This window comes from Salvelinus fontinalis, chromosome 2 (assembly GCF_029448725.1).
Source record: "Salvelinus fontinalis isolate EN_2023a chromosome 2, ASM2944872v1, whole genome shotgun sequence".
Taxonomy (NCBI): Eukaryota; Metazoa; Chordata; class Actinopteri; order Salmoniformes; family Salmonidae; genus Salvelinus; species Salvelinus fontinalis.
In genome coordinates this window covers 43,719,586-43,738,067 of record NC_074666.1, presented here as the reverse complement: position 1 = coordinate 43,738,067, position 18,482 = coordinate 43,719,586, and the positions used below count along the sequence as shown (strand labels likewise).

The following is an 18,482-nucleotide window of genomic DNA, read 5'->3' as shown; positions in this document are numbered from 1 at the left end:
AGGACTGACCCAAAACAATTGAATGGCAAAAACAAAGAGAGGGGGCATGGTGAGAGCGCGGAGGGAGGAGGGCGGTGGACCTGCCCCTTTTGCCCCCCAAGCGTAATCCTTTTGAATGCAGATACACCCAACAATAAATCCATTACTGAGGTGGTCTAATCTGTGTGGCCAGCTAATAGAGACATTGTCTGCCCTGGAAGAGGATTACTTTAATCTAGTAATGGTCTGCCTTGGCCTATGTTAGGGGAGCATGGGGCCATGAGGACCCCCTTTGTCCAGTGGGGCAGTTGCCCCCATTCTCCCTAATTCCCCCCACTGCCCTCTCTGCTTTGTCTACTGTACTCAAGCCATCTGGAGAAAACTGAAAACAAAAAAAGTTGCTCCACCACAACAGTAGTCTTCTCACAATCATCAAGGATATGAGAATTGAAGATGAGAATCTCCCCCACCCCCTCCACTGTAGTTCAGTCCGATAATGAAGATCTCTGAATACTAATCAAAGTCTGATAAGTCATTTAAAATGACGATTCAAAAGGTGCTTAAGAGAGGAGGAATCCCAAGTAATATATTTAAGAGTGTTTCATGGCTTAAAAAAATAAAACAACGACAAAAATACATCACCGCCCGGGGAAATGGCGTAAAATAAGTGTAGGGGCACAATGGTTTAGTCGGTGTGATGTTTAGTGTGAGAATGCAGCCCGGAGGCACTGTCGTTGAACAAGGAGTTGATGAGATGCCAAACATATAAAGGTCTCAGCCATTTGCTAAAAGCTGTATGACAATAACATTGCCATAAAATGCACATAAACAAATCATAAAAAGCTTCATTGAACTAAATTATTTAATTTATTTATTAAGTCACTCTTAAATCTTTTCAGAAAATGTGACATCCCACCATGTTTCCCAAAGCCAAAATGGTTGATCTAGTATTTTTGTAGTACCGTATCCAGAAGAGAAACTTGATATTGTTGTGCCTTTACTGTAAAATCTATTCAATTAAATTGGTTATCTCAAGTTGGAAAGCGTGCAAAAAGATCAACTGTGTCATGCAGATTTACTCAAAGAATGTGTGTGGGCTCGGAAGCTTTCTTGGTGCCCACCATTCAATGAGGGACAGCTTGCCAAATACCAAATACCTCCATATCCGCCTTCCCTCAGTAGCCAACGCAGGGTTAAGAAAACGAGTACTGAACATAGTCTGTAGACTGACTCACGCACACACAACAGCAGAGAAACATGACAGAAATGCAGAATCTGGACTGGGACTGGGCAGTGAGAAAGAATGCAAGCTACAGATGTAGGATCTTAATTCGAGCCAGTTTGCTATAGCAGAAAAATAATCCTGGAGCACAGGAAATGTGAATTATTATGTGGATTATAATTAATATAATGTTTTTGTAGGGATTGATCCATTTTCATTGGAGCAAATAAAGTATTTTAAAGTGTAAATTATAAACTTTAGAAGCCTTTTTAAACCTCGACTACACTAGGGAAGATTCCTGCAACAACAGGATGATGAAATTAAGATACGACATCTGTATATTGGGTGCCCACGTTGGTGGTAAGAAACAGGTCGGTTTTCCATAATTGTATGTGTGCTTATTCGCTCCATTGTTGTTAATAGCAGTTTATTTCTCCCAGACAGACCAACCGCCACATCGGGGGATTTGGAATAGACTCTTACGCAAACACAGCCAGGCCAGTGACAATGCCAGACACCGCACTGTTCTAGCATCGAGAAGAATATGCCAACCAATTACACTGTTGGGTCATTGAGACCTTTGTACACTACTGAAATGTTTTATTATTTACAATGGTGGCCTACCCCGGCAAAAACCCGGACGATGCTGGGCCAATTGTGCGCCCGCCCTATGGGACTCCCAATCACAGCCGGATGTGATACAGCCTGGATTCAAACCAGAGACTGTAATGATGCCTCTTGCACTAAGATGCAGTGCCTTAGACCACTGCGCCACTCGCGAGCCCTAATTTGAGGTACATGTCATCACATTTGTGTATTGGATAGAGATAGGATAGGAGGCAGATTAAATAGGAGGCTGTTTGTGTGTGTTCCTACAGATGTGGGATCTTCATTTGATCACTCTCTGCAGGAGAACGTTCCTGTAATGCAGGAAATTAAAAACTAGTAGTGTATTTAAAAAAGCTTCTGAAGTTTGTAATTTCCACTTTGAAATTTCAGACTTGATATTTCCTTTTGAAAAATTGGATCAACCACTACAGGATTATTTTCCTGCTTTAGCAAACTGGATCAAATTAAGATTCTACATCTGTATGCTATTCAATTCCCCTGGGTGATGCCAACTTTCTTAGTTCGCTGTATAAGTTATGCTAGGTGTCAGCAAGCTCTCCTGACTTTGTGCATCATCTAGTTGTTGTTGGTTGCAGCTGAGACAGATGGGCAGGCTAGTCATCTCTGACACTTCAGTCTCATCTCGGAGACGGTCAAGACCACTGCGTCAGTGGATGAGCATCCTGCTGTCTCAGTCCAGTCATGACGTATGGGCACCTTCTGGGCAGCGTGATGGCTTCCAATGAACACTTGGCCCAGGAACAGATGGCAAAGGTGTACTTTCTACTGACCCTCTGCCCACCGCAGTGCCCAGTTCTCATCAAATGTGCTGAGCGGTGTTTACCCTGTGCCCATTAATGTGCCTTGCACATGAAGACTCCCAAACAACTCCCTCTAGCATGGCACAGAAGGGGGGGTGGGGAGTTCAACTACACCCATTTCCCCCACGTCAACAAACTCCAAACCAGATGGATCTGTGACAAATCCATTTAGATCCAGTCGAATGACTTAAGCTCTTCTCTGACCTTTCCAACTCTGGAGCGGTGGTCATCTTAAGGTGAATTTCAGCTCAGAGAATTCATTAAAAAAACATATTGTAGAAATCAATAGAGAGTTTAAACGTCTGTTGGCTCGGTTATTTGCGGAGGGTCAAACGCAGCTAAATCCCCTTGAAATGTGCTTTTAACACAACAGCATACGGTATTGTCCTATCATTAGGCAAAGGCCACATTGAACGCCCAAAGTGTAATGCGTCTGTCAATAAAAAGTTCCCAGAGTCAATTAAGCGGAAACTTGACTTTGAAACGGCCTCTCGGCTGGCAGGCAGCAGGCTCCTGGGGAAGAGGACAACACAACAAAATAAATGGAATAATAAAGCAGCCGTAAGTAGAACTATAAACAGCACCATATTCACCGAGCCTGAACCCACAGGAGTTGCCTTGGGGACAAGAATGGGAGTTGATCTATTTTCGAAACTGCAACTCATTTCCAAACAACATGCTTCTGAGATAACCGAACAAATCGAAGGAATTCTGTAATCACAGTATAACCCGGTTACAGGACTCTGATTCAACACGTAAAAATCGACCTCGCACATCTAGGAAATATATCTTGCCTAATAATCCTACACTTGCATAACAGTTTGGGAACTAACATAATCTGACAGACGGTTGAGGTCAGTAGGAGGGTCTGGTGTATTTAACAGTGTGGTGGAATAGCCCGCGTAGATAGTGATCTGTATCAATGAGAGATAATGGAGCTTGATTAGTCACAACGGTCGGAGTGGGATTTTATTGTTTTATTGTAAACCTGGATGCTTCTGCTGTAACCCAGGACACACAATGGCCCTGCAGATGCCCCAGCATTCATTAGCATGGGGGCAGGGGTAGTGTGTGTGTGGGGTGGGGGGACTGTTCCTCACACCACCTGTTGTCATGTCCTCTTGACCCCCATCCTCTCCAGACACACACACACACACACACCACTGGCCACAGGCCACCAGCACGACCTCAGTCTCATTAGCCCCAGTCTGGTCTTATTAATTCATGATCCTCTGAGGAGGACAGGTTTGGCCGGTGGGCCCAGCTCAATGACCACCAGACGGAAGGGGGACCAGAGGGACCAGCCAGAGGGTCCTGGCCTCACCTTGGCCATCTGACCCCTCCCTTTGTGTTTAGCCCCCCTGGTCATAGTCCTGTCCTCTGCCCTTTCCTCAGCCCCCACGAGCCTGGCAGCAGGCACATTGATTCCATTAGTTAAGCCTGGACACACAGGAGGGCTCAAACAGTCTAAACTCAAAAACAGACCAATTCAGAGAGATCAACTCCTAGACTATCCATCTCAGAGACTAATTAAGAGACATAGCAACTCAGAAACAGACTAGCTCAGAGAGATCTATTCCTGAAGGGCTTCAAAGAGAGAGAAGACCATATCTTCTAGCACAGTACCAGTGGGCACTTTAAGTGGAAACACATTGGCACACAAAGGCATTTGACATAGCTGATCACTGGAGACCAGATACTTGGAGAACTTCCTCAGGTAGTTGACTTTCAGACTGGCAAAGCCAGTTGTAACCGAAAAGCTTTATCGAAACGGATGCTTTCACGATCAAAGTGAAAGAAAACAGGCTATTGCCACTCGTCCAATTACGAGTAAAAAAAAAAAGAAAAGAGATTTCTCAACGATCTCTTGAAGAGGAGTTCAGACAACAGAGAAAATGCATCAATGGTGACAAATTGCTTTGGAACCACTGACTGGTACAACTGGCAAGAAAATATGTCCTAATCTCTGCTGAACTCTACAGGCCCGGGCCTGTATTTCTGTTCTTGGACGTGGGGTTGGAAATTGCTCAGTGTGGAGCGTGAAGCAGTTATGGAGCACCATGGCCCATATTGGCCCTAACCCATCGGATTAATAACAGAGGGCAGCCAGCCTGGAGCTGCCTGAGGAGAGCGTGCCCTGTAGCAGCTTGGCCATTTGAAGAGGGGAGGAGGGCAACTCAGACACCCTTATCTGCCAAGTAACCCCCTTCCTCCCCATTCCTAATCCCTTAAAACCTCAAAATACATTTTCTGGAGGAGTGGTGTGTGTGTGTGTGTGTGTGTGTGTGTGTGTGTGTGTGTGTGTGTGTGTGTGTGTGTGTGTGTGTGTGTGTGTGTGTGTGTGTGTGTGTGTGTGTGTGTGTGTGTGTGTGTGTGTGTGTGTGTGTGTGTGTGTGTGTGTGTGTGCGCACATCTTACTTCCGGAGCATTGGCCCCAGGGCTGTCTCGTGGTTGGGGTCCTCTGAGATGGTTGGGAGTTTAAGGGTGAGCGATATTGGCCAGGGCTGTCTCGTGGTTGGGGTCCTCTGAGATGGTTGGTTTTAGGGTGAGCGATATTGGCCAGGGCTAAGCTCCATAAAAGGAGGGTTGAAAGCATTTGACTTTCACTGCTCCCTCAGTAAAAACGCAGTCTGTCATGGGGCAAAGACAGCCTTCATAATAATTGAACTCTAACAAATATGTGTATATTGCTGTCAATACTGTTTACTGGGGCTCTCCAACCCTGTTCCTGGAGAGCTAGCCTTCTGTAAGTTTTCGCTCCAACCCCAGTTGTAACTAACCTGATTCAGTTTATTAACCAGCTAATTATTAGAATCAGATTGCTAGATTAGGGTTGGAGTGAAAAAAATCCTGGTCAGTAGCTCTCCAGAACAAGGTTGAAGAGCCCTGCTGTATACAAACAGTTTGTTGGATATGCTACTTGCATCATCCTATAACAGAAAGAAAGAGGAGCAAATGGCAGCTCTTGAAAAAGGAATGGGGTAACTGTAGCCACCAGGCTTCGTTCTAAAGCACTGAAAACCCGGCAACCAATACAAACCAAGAAACTATCCTCAACTCATATCAGGGAGAACTATTCATAAAACAGCAAAAAACATACTGAAATATGCAAATTACCCGTTGTGTTATCAAAAGGAATTACATAATGAAATCCTAATGCAATAGCACATCGGCTAATCTAATAGTGAAATCAAATTGGCCGTCCACGTTTTATTTGAGCAGAGCAGATTGCAGCAGTGTCCTGTTGTGAAAAGCTGCCATTCTCACAGGGTTTTCTATAGTGTGTGTGTGTGTGTGTGTGTGTGTGTGTGTGTGTGTGTGTGTGTGTGTGTGTGTGTGTGTGTGTGTGTGTGTGTGTGTGTGTGTGTGTGTGTGTGTGTGTGTGTGCGCGTGCATGCATGCATGCTTGTGTCTGGGTGGCGTGAATGTGTGTGTGTGTGATGATTTCAGGGGCTAACATCTGCTACCTGGAAACAGCCACAGTTGGCTGTTCTATCTTCACTTTCCCTTTCCAGTGACAGTTGTTACATTTTGCTTGAGCTAAGGATTGCCTCTCCTCTCTGCCAATGCTATGCAGTGCTATACTTGATCAGTTTCTGACAACTTGGCTCAAACACACCTCTCTATCCCCAAGAGCCAAAATGGCCAAGGCACTTACTTGCCACTTCCAGTGATGCGTTGCGACTGACGGCCTCGCCTAGATAGTTGCGTGCCACGCACACATAGACCCCCTCGTCGGGTTTGCTCCGTCGACCGTGGACGATACGCAGGAAGAACAGGGAGCCGCTGGGCAGCAGCATACGGTGGGAGCGTGGATCTTCCCTGTCCGTCTCCACTCGTTCGCCATCTTTGTACCACTCCACCATGGGGCTGGGACGCCCCTCTGCCTTGCAGTTGAGGGTGGCCGGCTCGCCCTTGGACACGATCAGGTCAGAGGGGTGCTCCACGATTCGCGGGGGGGCATCCTCCAACCTGGGTCGGGATCCTGGAATAGAGAGAGGGGGTAAATAATTAAGTGTACTCTGTTGTAGAGGTCTTGACAGTTTCAACAGACCCAAAATTCCGAGATCTGACCCGGGTCCTAAATTCAGACTTTTGTCAAGGATCTGTGTCGGGTCTGATATAATTGCCACGGGTCTCGGATATGTGCAATTAAAATGTATTCACCGACTGAACCCAATTGAACCTGTCCTCTGTTAATTTAGTCTTTGTGTAATGAGAACTGCGCAAGTTTGTTATCTGTCAACCAATTACAATTCAATAAAACGTATAGCTTATGTCCAGCTGAAACTGGTTCTGGCTGCTCACCTCACATGCACCTGCTGCTGAGGAGAGAGAGAAGAGAGAGAGTAAAAGGAGCCCTGGCCTAGGCTACTGTTGATTGCGATCATTGAGTAGTTTTTCATTGAAGTAAAACAAAAGTTAGAGGAGAAAGAGTACAGTGAAAAGTAGCTGACAAGGGTAATGCCTTTGGGGACAAATGTTTATATTGTAGTGAACAAAGAGGAGAAAAACATTGCCGCGGCCAAATGGACTATGTGCAACTCGCTATTCAGGTTTGATGCAATTTTCTACCTTTAATTTATTTATTTTCGTATTCATTATCAATTGTTTAGTAATTACTATTATTATTGTAAATTATTATTATAATTATTATTATTGTAGGCCTATGTAATAATATAAACCAGTTATTTAAATATCCTATGCAAAAAGTGTTTTGTTTCATTTTGTTGAGACATTTCATTGACTAAATTAAGTTTAGTCTTTTGCATTTTGTGCTCCATTTAGTTTAAGGTTAAAAGTAGGCCTGATGTAATATAAATAGCATTAGCCTATTGCTGTCATTGGTTGGGTAGGCCTACAGTAGACAATCACCTTTGTTGGTAATAGCTGCAATATAGGCATAGCCTATTCAAAACTTTTTTTAGGTTTCATTGAGCCATTTTTATTGGCCAAATGAAGTTCCAGCTGGAATGTTGTGTTGCCGCAATATAATGCAGTTACCCGAAGGCCTACTATGCTACTCGCACTCAAACCATGAAAAGGAAAAACCAAAGAGGGCAAGATGCAAAACTTAATTTAATGCTGCAATATAACCTGTTGTTATTTTCCCTATAACAATGACTTGACTTGATTTTGATATTTCCCTAAAAGTTAAGCAACTTTAATGAAGGTTTGGTGTGGTATGGCTATTATTAGGCTTAGCTACTGCAGGACTATGAAGGCAATGCAAACTGGCTGAGGAGTATTTTCCTCTGCTCTGCTGAAGGGTATTTTTCTGCACTCATAGTGGAGTAATAAAGGTCTAGTGAAATGTACATATATTTGGGGGATTTATCAGGGGGTGCACCCTAAGCTCCCCTGAGAATTCAGACCCCTTGACTTTTTCCACATCTTGTTACGTTACAGCCTTATTTTACAATTTTATTAAATATTTTTTCCCCTCATCAATCTACACACAATGCCCCATAATGACAAAGCAAAAACTGGTTTTTAGACATTTTTGTAGATTTATTAGGAAAAAAACTGAAATATTACATTTACATAAGTATTCAGACCCTGTACTCAGTACTTTGTTGAAGCACCTTCAGCAGCGATTATAGCCTCAAGTCTTCTTGGGTATGATGCTACAAGCTTGGCCCACCTGTATTTGGGGAGTTGTATTTCGATCAGGTTCAAGTTCAGCTCTGGCTGCGCCACTCAAGGACATTCAGAGACTTGTCCCGATGCCACTCCTGCATTGTCTTGACTGTGTGCTTAGTGTAGTTGTCCTGTTGGAAGGTGAACCTTTGCCCCAGTCTGAGGTCCTGAGCGCTCTGGTGCAGGTTTTCAAGAAAGATCTCTCTGTACTTTGCTTTGTTCATCTTTCCCTCATTCCTAACTAGTCTCCCAGTCCCTGCCACTGAAAATCATCCCCACAGCATGATGGTGCCTCCACCATGCTTCACCGTAGAGATGGTGCCAGGTTTCCTCCAGACGTGACGCTTGGCATTCAGGCCAAAGAGTTCAATCTTGGTTTCATCAGACCAGAGAATCTTGGTTCTCATTGTCTGAGAGTCCTTTAGGTGCCTTTTGGCAAACTCCAAGCGGGCTGTCATGTGCCTTTTACTGTGGAGTGGCTTACATCTGGCCACTCTACCGTAAAGGCCTGATTGGTGGAGTGTTACAGAGATGGTTGTCCTTCTGGAAGGTTCTCCCATCTCCACAGAGGAATACTGGAGCTCTGTCAGAGTGACCATCTGGTTCTTGGTCACCTCCCTGACCATGGCCCTTCCCCCCCAATTGCTCAGTTGGCTGTGCGGCCAGCTCTAGGAAGAGTATTGGTGGTTCCAAACCTCTTCCATTTAAGAAAGATGGAGGCCACTGTGTTCTTGGGGACCTTCAATGCTGCCGAAATGTTTTGGTACCCTTCCTCAGATCTGTGCTTCCACACAATCCTGTTGCCTGTTTATTGGTGGCGCTGGCAAAGCCCAGATGGAGGTTTCTTTCTCTCTCTATTTCTACTCTCGGATTTGGGTCTGTTTTCCACTGGACTTTTCGAAACGGGTCTCACTGTCCTCGGATCCATTTGGAATGGGTCTCGTTTAAAAAAATATACATATTTATGCAGGTAGGAAAGCCACGGATCCATTTCGGAACGGATCCAACTTTTTGGACCAGTAAAGACCTCATCTGACCTAATCTGTTGTATGACTTGACTTGATTCATTTTAGCCCCTAGGGGAGGGATAGGGGGTTAAGTATTACTGTAATAGAGAATGTTGTCAGTAACTAGGCGAAAGCAGGAGAGGGGAAACGGCTTCTTGAGCGTGCACTCGCCTACAGGGGAGGTTGGGAGAGGGTTGGTGCAAATCACTATGTGGTAAAAGGAGAGGGTTGATTTCCCTGTGAGCTCCACCGAGCCCTCGAACATAGCCTCTTTTTACAGTAGAGACACTCCGCACAAGGGCTGGGTGGGCGGCACACAACAGAATAAACAAGTCAACAACACACACATTCAATTTTTGCTCCCCTAACAGTCGACACTCAACCACGTCAACAACATGTGAAAAACACATTTTCATCATTCAAACTGTCAGTTCTGAGAAAACGAAGACAAGTTGAGTAATATTCTCCACATGTGTCACTATTCTGCATTCATATCAACTTGATGGCTGAGAAATTACATGCTCTAAATTCAACTATCAAACAAAATGCATCTCCGGCTCAGAGGGGAGACGCACGAAACGTATCAATAAATTAAATTGTCCTGGGTTTTTAGAAATTCACAGAAAGGAATGAGGAGGGACTGCCAATGGTTTTGTTTTGCATAAGAGAGAGAGAGAGAGGAGAGCGAGAGACAGAGAGGCAGAGAGAGAGCGAGAGAGAGAGAGAGAAAGAGACAGACAGACAGACAGACAGACAGACAGACAGACAGAGAAAAGGTAATTCCATGCAGCAGGTTTTGTTGCTGGAGTGCTTTGCAATTGCTTCCCTCTCTTTCCCCCAATTTGATTGACAGTGTGTTGGCGAGACAATTATGGATGAATAACAACAGCGGCGCAAAGACTAACACTGTGGGGCGAGAAGGAATTTTCCACAGAGAGTCCTTTTAGGGATGACACAGAGAGGTGACTATCTCTCCCTATATTTGTCTGAATAATTACTGAGATGCAGCGATGCCAATTATTACGGTTTTGATGACTTTGTTGTTGTTTTTTATTCCACCACAGTTAAGGACGCCAAAGGTTTTTTGAGTCGTTGAGCTGAGTTTTCTTGTCGGCAATCCAAGATGGAGGATGAGGCTCTCAAGAGATCTCCACAGGGCCAGGTGTGAAAATGTGGGTTCCAACTGTGTCTGATAACAACTGATAAGAGGGCGGCTTAATATCCACTGGGCAAATGCCTTTCCCTCCACGGTCGAATACTCCAGGGTTATAGGATTAACAAGTCAAAGGTAGAAGGCTTTTAGTTGATGGAGGAGATACAGACTATTGTATTGAGTGATGGACCCTCACTCAAACCAATTATCTTGTTATAGAAGGAACGTGTGGACTCTTGATGTAAAGGTAATGGTGGTAGATGGACTTCTGAAGGAATTTCGAGTCAGATGTAAAACATCCATTTTCATGCGATAGCTTGACCTGCAGTGTGTGACTAACATCTCAGGGGATTATGGGCCTTTACTATACAGAATGATAGGCCTTTCAAAGCAAACTCTCGAACTGGCTGCTAAATCTTAACTTGCATACTGCCTCCGTCATTTATTTTGTATTGAACCTTTATTAAACTAGGCAAGTCAGTTAAGAACAAATTCTTATTTACAATGACGGCCTACCAGAAGGCAAAAGGCCTCCTGCGAGGATGGGGGCCTGGCATTAAAAATAAAAAATATGACAAAACACGCAAGAGAACAAGAGAGACACCACAACACTACATAAAGAGAGACCTAAGATGACAAAATAGCATGGCAGCAACACATGACAACACAGCACAACATGGTAGCAGCGCAAAACATGATACAATCATTATAGGGCACAGACAACAGCACAAAGGGCAAGATGTTAGAGATGACAATACATCACGCAAAGCAGCCACAACTGTCAGTAAGAGTGTCCATGATTGACTCTTTGAATGAAGAGACGGAGATAAAACTGTCCAGTTTGAGTGTTTGTTGCAGCTTGTTCCAGTCGCCAGCTGCAGTGATCTGAAAAGACGAGCGACACAGGGATGTGTGCGCTATGAGGACCTTTAACAGAATGTGACTGGCAGAACGGGTGTTGTATGTGGAGGATGAGGGCTGCAGTAGGTATCACAGATAGGGGGGAGTGAGGCCTAAGAGGCTTTTAAAAATAAGCTTCATCCAATGGGTCTTGTTTTATTTATTTATTTTATTTCACCTTTATTTAACCGGGTAGGCTAGTTGAGAACAAGTTCTAATTTGCAACTGCGACCTGGCCAAGATAAAGCATAGCAATTCGACACATACAACAACAAAGAGTTACACATGGAATAAACAAAAGATACAGTCAATAATACAGTAGAAAAATAAGTCTATATACAATGTGAGCAAATGAGGTGAGGTAAGGGAGGTAAAGGCAAAAAAAAGGCCATGGTGGCGAGGTAAATACAATATAGCAAGTAAAACACTGGAATGGTAGATTTGCAGTGGAAGAATGTGCAAAGTAGAAATAGAAATAATGGGGTGCAAAGGAGCAAAATAAATAAATACAGTAGGGGAAGAGGTAGTTGTTTGGGCTAAATTATAGATGGGCTATGTACAGGTGCAGTAATCTGTCATTGTGACGGGTATACAGAGATGACCAGTTTAAAGAGGAGTACAGAGTGCAGTGATGTGTCCTATAAGGAGCATTGGTGGCAAATCGGATGGCTGAATGGTAAAGAACATCTAGCCGCTCGAGAGCACCCTTACCTGCAGATCTATAAATGATGTTTCCTTAATCTAGGATGGGTATGATTGTCATCTAAATCAGGATTAGTTTGGCAGCTGGGGTGAAAGAGGAGTGATTACAATAGAGGAAACCTAGTCTAGATTTAACCTTAGCCTGCAACTTTGATATGTGCTGAGAGAAGGACAGTGTACTGTCTAGCCATACTCACAAGTACTTGCATGAGGTAACTACCTCAAGCTCTAAACCCTCAAAAGGTAGTAATCACACCTGTGGGTAGAGGGACATTCTTCTTACCAAACCACATTACCTTTGTTTTGGAGGTGTTCAGAACTAGGTTAAGGGCAGAGAAAGCTTGTTGGACACTAAGAATGCTGTGTTGTAGAGCGTTTAACACAAAATCTGGGAAGGGGCCAGCTGAGTATAAGACTGTATCATCTGCATATAAATGGATGAGAGAGCTTCCTACTGCATAAGCTATGTTGTTGATGTAAATTGAGAAGAGCGTGGAGCCTAGGATCGAGCCTTTGGGTACTCCCATGGTGACATGCAATGAGGCTGAGACAGCAGATGTTCTGACTTTATACACTGCACTCTTTGAGGGAGGGAGTTAGCAAACCAGGCCAAAGACCTCTCAGAGACAGCAATACTCCCACAAGAATGGAATGGTCTACCGTATCAAAAGCTTTGGCCAAGTCAATAAAAATAGCAGCACAACATTGCTTAGAATCAAGGGCAATGGTGACATCATTGAGGACCTTTAAGGTTGCAGTGACACATCCATAACCTGACCGGAAACCAGATTCCATACCAGATAGAATACTATGGACATCAAGAAAGCCAGTCAGTTGATTATTGATACGTTTTTCAAACACTTTTGATAAACAGGGCAAAATAAAAATGTGCCTATAATCACCTTGATCTCTCCCTTTAAATAAAGGATGCACTGTGGCTGCCTTCCAAAAAACTTGTCAGTGACAACCACATAATCCACATTAAGGGACATGAGCAGCTGTAAGGAGGGGGGTTTATTCTCCAGGTCTTTAACTGTTTTCCAGAACTAGTTGGGGTTAGACCCACAGAGAGACAGAGAGAACCTGCATTCCAACAGAGCTTGGTCTACTCATGCCTATAACCAGGTATAACACAGAATCCGACATAGGCTGCAACAAAAAAAACTCTCCATCTGTGTATGTTCCTTGCTCTCGGAGTGAAAACAGTCGTCACTTCGGAGTGGTTGTCTTCCCTTTAAGCCAGGCTCTGCAGAAGAACAGTATAGGACCACCTGACGCTCAGCTAATATCTTTTAGGATCTAGAAGAGCTGAATAGACCTACGTTGGTGGGGGTTGGTGGGAGGTTGTGGAGGAACCCAGCAGTACAGGGGCTTCAGGAGCTGACACATAAATATTACAGGCCGGGCCAGTCTGAGCAGGGAAAAGGACCGCGGTATGAGACTGACCTAATGTTATGTGGATGTTCTCAAAGCAACTGAGCGACTTAATAGAAATGAAGCTGCAGTTGAAGTCGAAAGTTTACATACACCTTAGCCAAATACATTTAAACTCAGTTTTCTCAATTCCTGACATTTAATCAGAGTAAAAATACCCTGTCTTAGGTCAGTTAGGATCACCACTTTATTTTAAGAATGTGAAATGTCAGAATAATAGTAGAGAGAATTATTTATTTCATTTTTTATTTCTTTCATCACATTTACAGTGGGTCAGAAGTTTACATACACTCAATTAGTATTTGGTAGTATTGCATTTAAATTGTTTAACTTGGGTCAAACTTTTCGGGTAGCCTTCCACAAGCTTCCCACAATAAATTGGGTTAATTTTGGCCCATTCCTCCTGACAGAGCTGGTGTAACCGAGTCAGGTTTGTAGGCCTCCTTGCTCAAACACGCTTTCTCAGTTATGCCCACAAATGTCCTAGTGGGTTGTGTCAGGGCTTTGTGATGGCCACTCCAATACCTTGACTTTGTTGTCCTTAAGCCATTTTGCCACAACTTAATAAGTATGCGTGGGGTCATTGTCCTTTTGGAAGACCCATTTGAGACCAAGCTTTAACTTCCTGACTGATGTCTTGAGATGTCGCTTCAATATATCCACATCATTTTCCATTCTCATGATGCTATCTATTTTGTGAAGTGCACCAGTCCCTCCTGCAGAAAAGCACCCCCACAACATGATGCTGACACCCCCGTGCTTCATGGTTGGGATGGTGTTCTTTGGCTTTCAAGCCTCCCCTTTTTTCCTCCAAACATAACGATGGTCCTTATGGCCAAACAGTTCTATTTTTGTTTCATCAGACCAGACGACATTTCTCCAAAAAGTACGATCTTTGTCCCCACGTGCAGTTGCAAACTGTAGTCTGGCTTTTTTATGGTGGGTTTGGAGCAGTAGCTTCTCCCTTGCTGAGTGGCCTTTCAGGTTATGTCGATATAGGACTCGTTTTACTGTGGATGAAGATAATTTTGTACCTGTTTCCTCCAGCATCTTCACAAGGTCCTTTGCTGTTGTTCTGGGATTGATTTGCACTTCTCGCACCAAAGTACATTCATCTCTATGAGACAGAACTCGTCTACTTCTTGAGCGGTATGACGGCTGCGTGGTCCCATGGTGTTTATACTTCCGTACTATTATTTGTACAGATGAACGTGGTACCTTCATGCGTTTGGAAATTGCTCCCAAGGATGACCCAGACTTGTGGAGGTCAATAATTTTTTTCTGAGGTCTTGGCTGATTTCTTTTGATTTTCCCATGATGTCAAGCAAAGAGACACTGAGTTTGAAGGTATGCCTTGAAATACATCCACAGGTACACCTCCAATTGACTCAAATTATGTCAATTAGCCTATCAGAAGCTTCTAAAGTCATGACATTATTTTCTGGAATTTTCCAAGCTGTTTAAAGGCACAGTCAACTTAGTGTATGTAAACTTCTGACCCACTGGAATTGTGATACAGTGAATTATAAGTTAAATAATCTGTCTGTAAACAATTGTTGGAAGAATTACTTGTGTCATGCACAAAGTAGATGTCCTAACCGACTTGCCAAAACTCTAGTTTCTTAAAAATATATTTGTGGAGTGGTTGAAAAACAAGTTTTAATGACTCCAACCTAAGTGTATGTAAACTTCCGACTTCAACTGTAGATGTTATGCAAAGGTTTTTAAAAGAGAAGATACCATTGCCTGAGATTGAGGTAAATGTCATGCTTGGGTTTGCATAACTAGAAATAGGAAAAATATTAGGCAAATGTTTCGAAATGCAAACTTCTAAAGGCCAAGAGATGAAGTTCAATGTTATTAAAGAGAGGTGTTCAAATGGCAAGGTGACCTCAACATTGTACGACTTCTCCAATTTTAACTTGAAAAATTGGGAGAGGACAGTAGACAATCAGAAAGTAGGCCTATACTTGACTGTCCGGAGAGAGAGTAACTGACATACCTAGGCTTTCTATGGACTTATTACCACCTGGCTGTGGTTTACAGGGACAAGAGAGCATCGGCTTCAAAGCTTAATGTGAGCTCATGAAACCATGGAGCTGAGCTTCTCAGCCTTTAATAGATAGGAATGACAGTGTCTGTAAAAAAGCTGTGAATGCTAGTCTAAATTCCACAAACCTGAACATGTAAATAGGGGGCAACTCAAGACACAAGAGTGTGGTTGTTTTGTGTTGACATGTCTATAGTTACTGGGCATCCTAAATTAACCTGAGCAGAAGCATTTGGGAATTGAATGTACTGTGAGACAGTGATGAGCAGTTTTGTCTTTAACGGATATTATTTTATTTACATTTGAGTCATTTAGCAGACGCTCTTATCCAGAGCGTGCATTCATCTTAAGATAGCTAGGTGGGACAACCACATATCACAGGCATAGAAAGAACATCTTTCCTCAATAACCTAGCTGTCAGTAGAGTCAGAGCTAGAAGGGGTGGGGTGGGGATGGTAAAGTGCAAGTGCTGGTTAAGTGTTTATTTTTTTTTAAAGGTGAGGAGGAGGATTATTTAAGATACTGTTTGAAGAGGTAGGGTTTCAGATGTTTTTGGAAGACGGTCAGGGACTGCTGTCCTAGCTTGAGGGGGAAGCTGTTTCCACCATTGGGGTGCCAGGACAGAGAAGAGCTTTGACTGGGCTGAGCGGGATCTGCCCTCCCGTAGGAGTGGGAGGGCCAAGAGACCTGAGGTGGCAGAACGGAGTGCTCGGGTTGGGGTGTAGGGTTTGAGCATAGCCTGAAGGTAGGGAGGGGAAGTTCCTCTTGCTGTTCCGTAGGTAAGCACCATGGTCTTGTAGTGGATGCGAGCTTCGACTGGAAGCCAGTGGAGTGTGTTGAGGAGCGGGGTGACATGAGAGAACTTGGTTGAAAACCAGGCGGGCTGCTGCGTTCTGGATAAGTTGCATGGGCTTGATGGCACAAGCGGGGAGCGCAGCCAACAGCGAGTTGCAGTAGTGCAGATAGGAGAGGACATGTGCCTGGATTAGGACCCTGCGCCACTTCCTGTGTGAAGTAGGGTCGTACTCTACGGATGTTGTAGAGCATGAACCTGCAGGAGTGGGTCACTGCTCTGATGTTTGCAGTGATGGACAGGGTGTTGTCCAGGGTCACACCAAGGTTCTTTGCACTCTGCGAGTGTGACACTGTGGAGATGTCAACCGTGATGGAGTGGTCTTTGAGTGTATAAAGGAACAGATGTTTATCAAATCATTCCAAAGTCTGCTCTGATATCACACTATGGTTGCTGCAAACACTCAAAAAATATATACAAATAGCCTCATGAGTAGATGCTATACAACATGGTCATGCCCACTAAGAATCCACAGCAAGCTATAGTGACTGATTAGAAGCAAAGGATGAGAGTCAATTTGAGTCTTACATGCTCGTCGAGTCAGCCTTAAAATGACAGGGACAAATGCTAAGCTAAGCGCAAAATGACCCTGATGGGGCACGATCAGCATCAGGATGAGCCCGAAACATCAGGACTGTGTCAATGTTATTAGAGTGAGAGTGTGCTAATGCACACCCAGCAAACCAAAATCCGTTATGTAAAGGTTCCCAGAACATTTGTTAGGCCGCGGCAAATGTGCTCATAACACAAAAAACTGTCCAGTCGCGGTGATGATTACAGAATGCTTGTATAACACATTCGCCTGATGTTGCAAGAACGTCCCTAGAACACATTTCATCTGTTCTTTAAAGGTTCCCAGAATGTTTCATTAGGTTGTGGGAACAGTCTGGTGGGAATATTGTGGGGACAACTGAAAAGATATGTTGTCAAAACACAAAAACTGTCCAGTTGTGCGGATGATGCTACAGTGTTTCTTTTAAGGTGCAAAAAAAACATTGGCCTGATGTTGCAAGAACATTCCCAGAACAGCCTTTCCGAGTTCGTTAAAGGTTCACAGAACATGTAATTAGGTTGTGGGAACAGTGTGGGTGCATTAAAAGAGCTAGTTTCCCAAAACACAAAATATGCTCAGTTGCGATGACATTCATTCAATGAATGGAGGTGCTCAGAAAAATTCAAGAACATATTCTTGATTGGTCATACTGCCATGGCTACTGAAAAAAGGCAATGAAAGAGAGCTTCCCTGGTGGCACAGAGGATGAAAGACCTGGCTTGGTAACCAAGTATTGCAGGTTCAAACCCCAGATGTGCAAACTTTTGAAGTGTAAAAAGAAGATGGTTGTGTTTGTATGATTAAAATGTCATATGAATGAAAATATGCTGTGTGTCTCTATATCCCTTACAACACAGTCCTCAAATGCAATTTTCCATTAAATCTGGTGAGAAACATAATGGGAATGTATTCTAATTGGCATTCTGAGAATGTTTTGGAAAAACTAAAATAGAACATGTTTTTGAAATGTTCTGTGCACCTCCATTCGTTGTATGAATGTCATCACAACTGAGCGTGTTTTGGGAACCTAGCTCTTGTAATGTACCCACTCTGTTCCCACAACCTAATGAAACATTCTTGGAACCATTAAAGAACAGCCAAAATGTGTTACAGGAACAGTCTTGCAACGTCAGGCAAACGTTTTTATATAAAAACACAAACTTTTGGGGGAATGTTCTGTGCCGGTTGTTACAGATGTTGTGCACAACATTGTTGTGAATATTAGAACATTCCCAGGATATTTCATCTAAAAAAAACAGAAAAATATTCTCTGAATGTTTTTGAGATGTTATCATCCTAATGTTAGATTAAAAACCCTAACTAGAACTTCATGGAAATCTTAGCTAATGTTCCGGGAATATTCCGGGTTGCTGGGCAGAGTCTGAAACAGCGTGACTTAATCCCAAATCTCTTAGACTTAGACCTCTTTTAGCTGGGGAGTTGATCTCAGCCTAAGAGAATACTGCTGTGTTGTCTTGCATGGGAGAGTGGGAGAGAGGGAGGGAACATAGTCTTGATCAGATTTCAAATGTCATTCTATAATGGAGAACGAAAAACTG

At 43.5% G+C, this 18,482-nt stretch overlaps 1 protein-coding gene across 3 annotated transcripts in view; it reads right to left on the bottom strand.

Annotated features, from left to right (window-relative positions):
* Positions 1 to 18,482, bottom strand: part of LOC129819426 (roundabout homolog 3-like) — a 306,994-nt gene that overhangs the window by 110,403 nt on the left and 178,109 nt on the right. For all 3 annotated transcript variants that reach the window (XM_055875763.1, XM_055875764.1, XM_055875768.1), the window contains exon 2: positions 6,290 to 6,616. In XM_055875763.1, the coding sequence (XP_055731738.1) occupies positions 6,290 to 6,616 (327 nt within the window). The remainder of the gene's footprint in view (positions 1 to 6,289; positions 6,617 to 18,482) is intronic.